At 32.4% G+C, this 12,941-nt stretch overlaps 1 protein-coding gene across 15 annotated transcripts in view; it reads right to left on the reverse strand.

Moving 5' to 3' along the window:
- Nucleotides 1–12,941, reverse strand: part of GAS2 (growth arrest specific 2) — a 279,708-nt gene that overhangs the window by 61,714 nt on the left and 205,053 nt on the right. For all 15 annotated transcript variants that reach the window (XM_054699337.1, XM_054699338.1, XM_054699335.1 and 12 more), the window contains one exon: nucleotides 1,322–1,385. In XM_054699337.1, coding sequence (XP_054555312.1) covers nucleotides 1,322–1,385 — 64 coding nt within the window. The remainder of the gene's footprint in view (nucleotides 1–1,321; nucleotides 1,386–12,941) is intronic.

The following is a 12,941-nucleotide window of genomic DNA, read 5'->3' on the forward strand; positions in this document are numbered from 1 at the left end:
TAGAAGCAATAGGTACCTGTATCTTGCTCCTTTTCAGATCCCAAGAAAGAGGCAACACTGAAGGGCAAGTATAAGTTCAAACTTTGCCTGAGGAGTAGATATAGGATTGAAAGCTTAGGGGACCCTTTCCAGTGGCCTTCACACAAACTGTGGGAATGTTGTAGGAGAGAGTAGGAAAACCTCCAGATATCTCAAGAATTGATATTTTTACTCCCTCTTGAACAGAGATTCAAAATATTTAATATATATTTTTTAATTAAAGCAATTTTTCTTGCATTCAGCATTGTAGTGAGGTTTGTGAAGATTATGTTGATAATGATGTTTTAAGGAACTTAAGAGTTACTTCTGATTACAGGTTAATTTTCTATGAAATAAAAAGATCTAGTCATTGGCAGCAAGTTTTCTATTCACTGTAATTTGCTGACCTGCACACTTTGTATTTACTTTTCCTTGATTCTTAAAAATAAATTTCTCTTTAAGAAATTAATCCAGAGTCAGCTTATTTTATCTTTTAGGTTCAACTTATCTCAACCATAAAACATACCCAGATGTGGATGAAAAAACATCTAATTAATTCTGAATTTTAATTTTGCTTCAAGACTTCTTCCCATGTTTGCATCTTCATTTTTATTTTTGGGGGCTTCAAAGAACTGTCGGAAGAACTTTTTAATGGTTTGCAAGATAATAAAGAAGCAGACACAAAACCAAAGTAAGTCAGCTCATCTAATAAAGCCTCTTCCTCTGTTTATTTAGCTGCAATTATGATTTCTACAATTACTTCTTGTTTTCATTTATGATGAAAAATATTCCAAAGATGACTCTATATAAGAATATTCTTTTTTGTAATCACACCATGGGGAATCTATTAAAAACTATGCCCCCACTCAGAAGTAGAAACTAAAAGAGCCGAGGGATGAGATGTTGAAGGGGGAGGAGGGAGGAATGAGGAAAATGGAACAAAAGAGGAGGCAGAGAATTGTTAAAGATAGGGAGAGTTAAAGACAGGGAGAGTAATGGGAATAGATTTTTCAACAGGGAAACTTCATTCACAAGAGTCTCCCCGCTCCCTAAAAAATGGTAGAAAGGAATGTATTTGATTAAAGGAATATCAGCAAAATGTTTTGACAAGATGATAATATTAAGAATATTGGTGATTTGCTATCTGTTTGAACAACTACTCTTTAGATGTCAGTACTGACGCTATTTGCAGGAATAGCTTCTCAAAATCCAAGTTAAATAATTGCAATAAAAGGCCAGCAAGTGTCCCAATGCTTAGATGTTAAATAGTCCATGCCTTGACAGTAACAGTAGTTTGACCTACCTGGCTGCAATCCGGCCAAGCTCTAGCAAACAGAGACACACTTCTCTGGGTTGCTTGTGGAGGACTGAAAGACAAGACAGAGGTGGACAACTTAACAATAGGAATGTAAAGCAGCTCTATGGTGAACAGACTTGTCAATGAGCCCTCCCCCTAATGCTCCCAGTAAAAGTGTTAGTTTCCATTCACAGAAACCATTGTACCCCGTGGTCACAGTATACTAAGCTCTATTAAAGTCTTAAAGCAGCTTTCAAAACTCTTTGCCCAACTTCCTTTCCAAAAATTATGAGTCTCAGGAAATCTTACCCTGGGTAAATCTCACCCTGAAATTATTTTCTTGCAATTAGTTAATATTAGTAAGTCAATGCTTGAAACATATGCAACTATAGTTATAAATAGATATTTAAAAATATACAGCACAAAGGAGACTATGGAGCAAAGATTAAATTTTTAAAATTCCCGTGTCTAGCTTCACCAGTGATTTTAGCAGAGACAATACAATGAACAAGAATAATTATACACCAGTCCTTAGTTATCCTCTGTATCAATGTGAAATGAGAACATAAAGCTTAATGTCTTCTTCTAATCAAATGTGATTAAATGATAATTTACAAAATAACACTTTCAACTGACTGGATTTTTATAAATATGCACCAATATATGCCAGCAGCCAGTTTCATCCATAAAAAAAAATAAAATTAGAATACTCCTTTGGCATTCAGATTTCTATTCTGACATAAAATGACTACTTAATAATTTTGCTTTACTAATTACTTTTGACAGATTCAGAAATGTTGACTAGTCTTCCATTTGTTGAGCCTTTGAGGGTTTATACTATGCACTTTTTAAACCACGATGAAAGATTTTTTAAAATGCTATAATAATGTACAGCCCCTAATTAAGAGAGTAGATGTTGGGGAAAATACTACATTAAGATTATTCTCTACATAAACTTAATATCCTCACATAAGAAAACTAGTTTATTGATAACTCATTGATAAACTAAGAAAAATGGAAAAGTACATTTTTTTAAAAATAGAAAGAATAGAATATTTTTAAATAGAAATATATTTTAATCCTAAATATAGAATTTCACAACAATTCAATTTACGAGCATTATTTTATTCCCTTAGCTTAAACATCTAATTCCTTCTCTCCAAAGACTATGGTAGTGGCAGTATTCAATCCACTGAGACCAGTCTGGAATTTTGGAGGAAAGTGTTTTGAATAGAAAAAAAAATTTACTTGGACTGTAAAAGCATTTAATTTCATTTAGCTTTAATAGACACAAATGTATTACCTTATAAAATGGCACCTTTTAAAACTTTTAGAACAAGTCCTAATATCATCAGCAATGCTCACTAAAATAAAATTGGTTATAGCAAATCTGAATTATAGAATTTTTCCATTATTGGTTACACAAATTTTATTTCCAGCTGAACCTTAGTGAGTCCTCACAAAGTCCTAATGGGAGAAGCTGAAAATTACTCTTCAGTAAAAGGGCTTAAGATATTTATTTCCTACCTCCAATTTAAAATGTACCACTAGTTGATTCTGACTGGAATGATACTGACTTCACAACTGTTGTCATATTAAATCAACTTCAGTGCAATGCAACATATGAATTGTTATTATCTCACAGGCACTAATTTCAAACAGAGAACAACAACAAACATTACAAAACAGAAGCAAACAAATGAAAATCACTCTTGCTGTCCAGATGATCAACTTCGTCTGATTTGGACTTTGTTTTCATATTGTCCCTGACGCAAAATAATGAATAGGAGTTTGGAGTGGAGATGGAAGGACTACAAAAAAGCTAAAGAGAGACAGATTTTTAAGGCCCTGATGATACTTTCATATTGAGTGAAAGCTGTGTCAAGCAAGTGGCTAAAGCTCTAGGAGCCTTGTATACAACCTCATGCATTTCTTGATGGAGTCAAATATGAAAAGTGTTAATAGGCTGAACAAATGTTGATGAGAAGTCAATAACCAACTATAAATGAACCAGTTTTAATAATTCCTTATTGAATTTATTAACATGTTTTGAGGACTATATAAGTATAGGAAATAAACAGATAAATTTTATGGACAATAAAATTCACCCTGAAGATAAGCAGTAATGTGGATAATACAAGACATCATTATTGTGTTTTTCGCTTTCTCAACTGAGCTATTAATTTAAAATAGCTTTTGCATGTCAAATCTATCATGGATTTATGAGCAAATCAAATGACAAATTGGAACATAACGGCATGATTCTTTACTTTACATGCTCAAAAGAATCAGCCTATAAAATTTAAAAACAAATCTTTCCTCGACATCGTTTTTTAGGAAATGCTAATAAAAAGGTAATGTTTTATTTCTCAGTTTTCTTAAAAATAGCTTTTATAAAGCAAAAACATAGCTTCAAAACATACCTACAGCATCATTTCACATGTTAATGACTTTTCCAGGGTCAGGCATATTAAGGTTATTCCATCATATCCCAAAAAAAAAATCAATGTTTGATGACTCATAAGCAATGAATGAGATAAGTATATAGAGAAGTATAATTTTGCACAATATCTATAATACAGTAATTATGAACTATTATATCTCGATATACTATAGAAGATGACAATTCTGTGATAATTAAAAACTAAATAAAGATGAAAATCTTTCCTAACATCTTTAGAAATGTAATTTTAATTATGTAAATGTTTATTTAATATAACAGCAAATACTCTTACCTTATAGCTACAAACTTAAATTCAATAGCTTTTAAGCAAAATCACATTATATCCAAGGTGACTGGTTTTTGCACCAAGATAGAGTCTAATCAAACTTAATAGATGGAAAAAGTATAATTGCCATGGGATTTGAGCTACAAAAATCTGGATGTTGTATATTAGATCTCCAACATTTACAAGTTTTATTATTTGGGGAGGTTATTCTCCTATAAAATGCTTCCTGAGAAAAAACAATAGTAGATATTATTTCTTGTGAAACATTATTTCTGTGACAATTGAACAAAATATTTCATATAAAAGTATATATGTAATTCAGAGTCATTGTATTAGAACAAGTGTATTTGAATATTTTACCATTTATATTTACCTGGGATAGTTAATTACACACTCAATCAAATTAAGTTAATTTGATTAAGGTTAAATAAGTCAATTTGCCGGTGTATGTTGGCAAATATCCTATAGCTGTGATGAGTTTGTGCCAAGTATAATAATTTAGCAATAATTATATAAGGATGATGTAATTTGTCAAATAATAGTTTTCAATTTTCCTCTGTCTAGGAGAAGAGAATAATTTAGGTGAGTTCATTTTCAATAAACTAAGCTGATTATGTGTTAACATATTTTAGAAGCTCAAATAACTGAATGATGCATTTGTTAGGATATTTAGAAAGGCAACTTTAAAATACTGTACTTGAACTAAAACCTTTATATTAAGTGTTATGTAATATTTATTCCAAACATATTTACTGATTCATCTTTGCAAAAACATAAGGAAACTTCTACTGCAGTTTGGAGTAGGAAACTTTTTTTCCCTCTATCATTGTAACATTAATTTTTTTGCTTTAAGTTTAAGATATAAGAGGGGATTAGTATTGCTTTCTTTCATGTGAAAAAAATTTCTTTAAAACAAAGTGAAAAGCTCTCATCACTTGTGATTACTATACAAAATTTTTATCATTTGAGGCATCCTTTTAAATTATCAAAGCCATTTCAAAGTAAAGTAAAATGCGGATGACCTCTGGAAAAAGTAACATAGATCCGTATTCAGAAATATGTGGCAAGAGATTCAGTCTTCTAACCTAGATTCTATAAAAATCTCCTGGGCATCAAATGTCAAATGGAATGCTGCTAGCTCCAGGAATAGAAAATGAGGCCTTCAGCGAAAAAGCCAGGGTAGAGTGTCAATGTCACAGACTCTGTAAGGATAAAATGAAGTAGACCATAAATGTATAGTTTAGCTGCATATATTAAGTTTTAAGAGCTGAGCAAAGAAATAAAAAGCTTGCAAAGTTGTATTGTCCATTTCATTTCTCTGCATTAGAGATTACTATATTCATGTTAATTTTCAAGAAAATTAGATTATAGATTTACATTTAGGAAGAAAATGTGCAAAGATTTTTTTGACTGAATATTGTTTTGTGGAAATATCATAAATTAATGACTCGCTATCATCCCAGAGTAGAGGACAGGTTCTAATACTCAGAAAGAATGGATCCAGTAAACTAGAAATCAGAATTGGGTTCTAATATAAGCTTTATAATTTTTTTAATCTCTCAAATAAGTATCTTAACTTCTACCTGCTTTTTATTATGAGATAATTGTACAATTAAGGGCACTTGGTATGTGCTAGCACCCAATGTATGTTACTCCCTTGTTATGTAATTATGGTCTACATAACAGCATTCGCATCTGCTGAACACTTGACTGAAATGTAGATTATTGGGTCTTATCCTAGATATAGTGATCAAAATCTACATTTACATAAGCAATCCAGGTGATGAGCATGGGCATTAAAATTTGAGAAGCACTATATTAAACAACCCTATGATTTTATAATAAATGTCAGTTATGATCCCCATATTTCACTAAAAATATCCAAACATGTTTTGATACTGGAAACTCCCTTGATTAATGTTTAGGATTAACACTGGTGATGATGTGATGTGATGATGATGTGATGTGGTGATGATGATGTGAAGATGAGATGACATGATGTGATGATGGTGATGAATGAAGGGAGAAATAATTTGTCTATTAGATTAACCCTTCAGGTATTCTGGGTATTTCTCTCCCAACAGGATCTGTAAGTTACAAAATATGCCTCCCAATAAAGTGAAGAGATAATCACCAATTTCTCTCATATTCTGTTACCCCAGAAAGACATACGCAGTAATCTTTGAGTTTAAAGGCAATTAGGCATAACAGCAATTTAGATGCCTTAAAACTGATCTGATCTGAGGGAGCTCAAGAAAAGAAATGGCAAACAAAAAAGAATCTTGCAAGTTCATTAATGCTAACAGGGTCTGTATCCAAATGTTCAAAATCACTATTCACATTAATAAAACAGGATATGGCATTCCTGTAGATTTCGTGACCAAGAAGAGTTTATTCATAAACGCATCAGTGGTGGAAGATGTAGAGAATAAGATATAATTAACTGCCTTTGCCACTAGGTCAAGAAATGGCCTGGAGCAAACAGTAACCTTCTTCTTCCAGCACCCAGACCTTATGCGAAACTAATGAATTATATCATTGCCACTTAGAATAGCAGTAAACAGGAAGAGTCTTTTCTAATTTGGTTTATATATTTCCCCTTTACTTGAAATAATCATATGAACTTCTAAAATTAACTCAAAGAAAGCATAACTTTTTAAAGGACAAAGACATGATTTTTGGAGTTAAATGATAATGAGTTCAAATCCTAGTTGGGTCACTGAGAAGCTGTGTAACATTGGGAAACTTATTTAATTTTATAGGCTTCAGAATTCTTATTTATAAGATGATGGTTGTTAGGAGAGTAGATGTGTTTGGCTGTCATTTTTGAGGCTACAGCTATTACTACTGAATATTGTGCAGTAAAAAACTGGCCCCAGGAAGGCTAAGAAGCTGTTCGCTTTCCTAATACAACCCTGACTCCGTCAAGCCCTTGATAGAGCCATCATTCTAGAGTGACATTTAGTTCTCTCAATCAGATTCCATACTGTTCTCTCTTGACATTTGCTCTGCATAGGGAGAGTGGCTAAATTTGAAGAGAATTACTGAGCTAAGAAAAATAAAAAATGAAATGAGACACTCAACAAAATGAGTATAAGATCAGGTGTTAAAAAAAAATGCCAAAACTAAACTGTTCCTGAGAAAGAAAGTGAATATAAAAAAACAGAGGTAGATGGGCATCTTGAAATTATTATCTTACATAAATACTAATAAAGGTAATACAGCTCTTTTTCCACAGAAATACTATTATAGTCCTCAATATAGACAAGAAGAAGAAGAGACATAAAATACTGAAAGGCAGAGATAGATTCTTTTTCTGATGCATTAGGTGACTTTAAGTTATAAAATGGAAATCTGTTTAAAATTCCACACACAGTCCTTATTAATTTTGTGTGGCAGTATCAAACCGATATTATAGGTGGATTGGTGCTTTAGCTAATGTTCAATAAAACAAAGGATTTTGAAGATATGCATTTGTGGAGGTTTGAACCTAAAACTCCCAAAGATGCAATGCTGTAAACCAACTTTACATCAAGAATATAATTTAAAAATGCTCATCAGAGCCATGCATCAAAAGAACACAATGCCACAGAGCAAGCACAAACACAGAAAATAAAAATTAAAAAAAAAAGAACCACACACATTTGCATGCGAGCACAGCAGAGAGCAAACCCTTTCGTTGCTGAGTAGATTCTTTCTCAGAGAAATAGATGAAGAATAGTCACTGGCTTCCAAATCCTATAATCATCCAATAACATAATGATATTGACACAGGTAGAGCAAGCAAAAAACTGTGCATTTTATAAGTATACCCCAACCTTTTTTTCTTCCCAGCTCACCAGAAAGTATACAAATAATGTAATAATAAACAAGGCTTGGAGAAAAAAAATTAAACAAACATGACAATTTCTAAATTCACTGTATTATAGTATATTACAAGTAACAAATCCCCCACACAAGAATATAATTTACTAAATTAATTTTTACTTAAAATACCTTAGAACAAATTCAGACAAGAACATCAATTTTAGGACTTGTAACTTGCTTATTAAAATTGGTAATATCGTATAGAATTCTGGTCTTCATATAACTGACAAAAATGAAACATATCCAAATATTCAACATTATTTTAGAAAAGGTGGTTAAGGAGTTTAATCTTTGAAAAATATTACATTTCCTATTAGGAAGAATATTGATTATAAATTTAATAACTTGTATATTTTAGAAATGCTCTCTCACCAGAGCCATCTAAACATGTTTTATATTTACTGTATAATTAAAAATAACTTATTTATTTATTTATTTATTTTTAACATCCTTGCTTATTTTTCATAATATAGGATTTCTCTCCTCAGGTGAGGTCACCATAGTTTTCCCACCACCAAAGTATCCACAGTCCTGCACCACACTCCACCATGCTCTCCTTCCCAGTTCTCTATTCTCCCCATCTCCCTCCTGAGTGTCTCAGATCTCCCATCTGCTTTCAAGGATCAGTCTCAATTTGTCTTTGTTTGATCCTTTGTTTGGTTTTTCTAGATTACACACATACATGAGCTTATCCAGTATTTATCTTTCTCTATCTGGCTCACTTTGCTTAGAATAATCCCTTCCAGTTCCATCCATGTTGCTGCAAAATGGCATGAATTTATGCTTTTTGATTGCTAAGTAGTATTCCATTGTGTATATATGCCACATTTTCTTGATCCACTCATCTATTCTGGCTGTTTTTTTCATACCTTGACTATTGTAAACAGCGCTGCTGTAAACACAGGAGTGCAGGGTTCCTTTTGAAATAGTGTTTTGTGTTCTTTGGCTAGATATCAAGGAATGGGATTGCTGGGTCATATGGTAAATCCATTTTTAGTGTTTTAAGGACTCTCCATGCTTCTTAAAAATAACTTATTTTCTTAAAATAATTGTTGAGGCATATTTTGTTTTTAGATTGATAAGCTATGTACTTTTAAACTTAAGAAAACACATTCTTTCATTTAAACTAAAACCCAATTGTAAATCTTTTTAAAGAGTGAGACCATCTATTAATCTTAATAAATTAAAGACATGGGGTCTCCCTGGTGCCACAGGCGGTTGAGCACAGCACTGTGAAGCTGTCTGCAGCCTCTGCAGTGTGGGTTTGATCCCGGCCGGCGAGATACCCACATGGCACAGCAGACCTCTCCTGTCTCGCCTGCTGCTCCCCTCAGCACAGCAGTGTATTTCAGTCAGTCTACCTGTTCTGTTCCCTACTCTGTCTCTGGTGATTCCTCTCACTCTCCCATACATCTAGCCTGTACCATGGTTCTTGTATCCATGAATAAATAAATCTTAAAAAAATAATTAATTAATTAAAGACATGGGGAAAAAAATAAAGACATGGGAAAGAAATTCTCCTTTGGTTACTGACTTCTATGTCAGCATGATTTGAACAGTGGGTGTTGTGGGTAAACACTATATGCAGATTCTTAATGTTAAAATATGCTCTACAGAGCACACAAAAATCTATGTCATCTGTTCCAGTAGTACAAAATGTTATCATCATTTGAAATGTCAGTTTAATCTCAGTGATGTCAAAAAGTCTTTTCATACACAGAGGTATAAAATTTTGCATCAATAAATAATTCTCTATGCAACTTGCTTCCAATGTATCTTAATATAAATAAAATTAATTGTTCATGACATACCTGTTTATTGTCTAAAATTTGTTAATAATTAAAGAATAAAATGATATCACATAACCCACTACTGTTTTTCTTTCAAATTCTTAATATACTGTTTTATTGCTAGTTACTAGATATTATTTGATTTCATGTTCATAATATATCCTAATCTTTCCATATCCCTAAATATCTTAAGAATACTATAAGTATTGCTTTTGGTTGTTATCTACGGATGACTATAGCTATGTTCAAGTGTTCAAACATCAAAGATTCAGTTCATTTCCACATTCTCTTACTATAGTAAAAAAACATTTCAGTGTACATTTTAGTATCTACCTCTATTCCCTTTTCTAATTAACTTAGATATAGAACAACTGCTAAAAGTATATGAAAATTTTGTGGTCTTTGATATATAATGTCAAATTGCTCACCAAAGAAGGTACACAATTTCTAACTTTTTTAGCAAGATATAGCAGATCCTGTTTCCTTACTACATACTCAACAAATATACATTTTCTTAATCCTTATTAGTTATTCACAGTTGTATCTACAGTTACCTTATCACTTAGGTGTCCAACATTTTTGTATCTTCACTGGATATTTATAAATACTCTGTGAATAGGCTATTTATAACCTTTGTTATTCTATTTGCTCATTTGTGAAACACTATTCTGGATACTAGGGATCTTATGACCTAAGAACTGATATTTCACAGAGGAAAAAATGATCTTTTTAGAACCTCAAAGAAAATGAGCTGCAGGCCATAGTATGTCTGTGATTGCCTCATAAGGCATAGAATGTTATCTTCTGAGAACCAAAAAAGACAAAGAAGCATAGGAATAAGCAGTGGTTCATACTTCAGAGTCCATCCCTGGCATAGCTTCCCCTCCCACTGAGATTTCTTGTCATTAGCTGTTGTGGAAAGGGAACAGATTGAGTGAGTTGTAAATCAAGATTCTCTCACAAATAATTATACAAAAAAGCCCTACCGCAGAGGGTAGCATATCAGTTGCCACAAAGATAAGAATGCTTTATGCAGGCAAAGACCTTTGAACAGCTAAAGACAGAAACCTCTTGATACACATTCAGTACAGTGATCTACTTTATCATTCATTCAAACAGATTTTTCCCCTTCATCAGGGCATCTTTTCATTTTATTTGCTGTTCAAAACACTAAGACACAAAGGATGCTCTTCATCTTGTATGCTACTGAAATGAAATCTTGAGGTAGAAAAGCAGAAAAAAAACCCTTGCCCTAAATTCCCTTTCAATAGAGAAGTGTGAAAAGAGCGAGTGGAGGACACAGAGTTATTGTTGTATGAAAGTCAATTCTGTAAGTGCATAGTCCAAGGCCATCAGCGGTGGCTCCATCACTTCCTCACCCACAGGGAATAATAAGAAAAATCCAAGGAGAAAGGGCTCCACTGAGGGAAATGGTATTTCTTATTGTCCTTCATCTGGATTATCATTAACATCTATGGACACAGCTGTTTCCTTCCTCTGAATAATCCTAAAGTCAATGCCGTAATGTTGGCTTCCCTCTTCCGTCTCCACGGGACCTATTATACAGCACCTCATGCACTACTCTGAGTAAGAGAAATTTCAGATTTATCTTTTCATTGAGCATCAAATGACAAAGTTTTAACTACTTGATTTAGTTTGGCACTGAGAGGATTAAACGTTATTTTTCCATTTTCCTAGCCTTATAAACCTGGTCTTATTGAACTTTTTGAATATGTAGATGTGTTTCAATTACAAGTTATAACCTAAGTTTTATATAGATATAAATATATATGCAGGCAAAGACCTTTGAACATATATGTGTGTGTGTGTGTGTGTGTGTATGTTAGGGAAGGAAATCAAAATCAAAGAGTTTTTAATAAAATACCTGATTAATTTATTACATATGGATTATCATGGGCATTTTAAAATCAGGTTTTTTCTAAACAAGGTGAAAAACTAGGTCATCTAAAAATTCTTCTGATGCAATTTTATGTACTATTGAGTATTTATATACAGAATCATTATTATGTAAGTTGCTCTAGGCTTTATTGTTTAAAGATATCATGTGAGTATTGTTTTAAAAATGCAACGTAAGTAATATGCATTCAATACACAAAAGACCTTGAGCTATGGTGATATTTACTCCAGAGAAAATTTAGTATTAAATTGGTGCTTCCTGGATTCCAACTGAAAGTTTTATTAGTTAAGGTAACAACATTTATGGATACTGATAAGATTGAGACAAAATCATACTGGTTCTCATAGGTTCTAACTAATCCATTAGACCAGTATTAGTCACTGAAAAAAAAAAAAAAGATTTAGTGAGAACCTAAGCAATAAAGCAGTTTCCAGATGTGTTAGCTCTTTGGCAATATAGGGTCACTGCAGAATTTTAAAACATGATCTTATTTGTTCACACACAAAGAACATACTTTGTGTAACTAAGGTTTGATTATATAGCTATATACATTAGTGGATAGTCACTAGATCTTTCAAGGATTTTTTTCCCACAAATAATTCCTCCATTCTCCCTTTGTATAACCCTCCACTTAGAGTTGCCTATAAGCCTGAAAGTTAAAATCTATTTATAATGTTACCACTGGACTGAAATAAAGATAAGACACACATATATATCTTCTACTGAATTTGTTTTACTTTCATGTGAGATGATAAAAAAACTCAAAGCTCATTTATATCACTTGCATTCAAGCAGCACCTATAACATAAAGCATGCTACAGTGCAATTATTCTGGTTCATTTTTTTTCTTTCAGGTATAAAATGTTTTCCTAGTCTAAATTCATGTCATTGTAGTCTTTGCTGAAGGAATTCCCAGATATCTGAAGATAATCTTTCCCATAACATGTCAACTAATGATACAAATACAAATTTCTTTAAGCATATAAAACAAGTAAGATTTTTTAGCTGTTACCACCGATTTCCTGGGTTTAGCAGGGAATGTTTTGTGAGTCTTAGGGGCAAAGTATACTCTGACTTTGGAAGGAAGGTAATTGGTATACTTGTTCTCTCTGAATGATGATTAGCTTGCTTTGATGCTAATATTTGGTATTATATGATTTTGTAAATTGATTTTTTTAAAGCCTCAAGCAAAAGAACCTTGTATTTTTAGTATTAAGTATTTTTAGTATTAAATATTTTTTCCCTCCTAGATATTTCCTTTCTTTAGTCAGTTCCACTTCATGAGAATGGGACTTTAATTCCAATCTCCATATTAGAACTGC

Source organism: Talpa occidentalis, unplaced genomic scaffold (assembly GCF_014898055.3).
Source record: "Talpa occidentalis isolate TD23 unplaced genomic scaffold, MPIMG_talOcc4v2.1 talOcc4.3, whole genome shotgun sequence".
Lineage (NCBI taxonomy): Eukaryota > Metazoa > Chordata > Mammalia > Eulipotyphla > Talpidae > Talpa > Talpa occidentalis.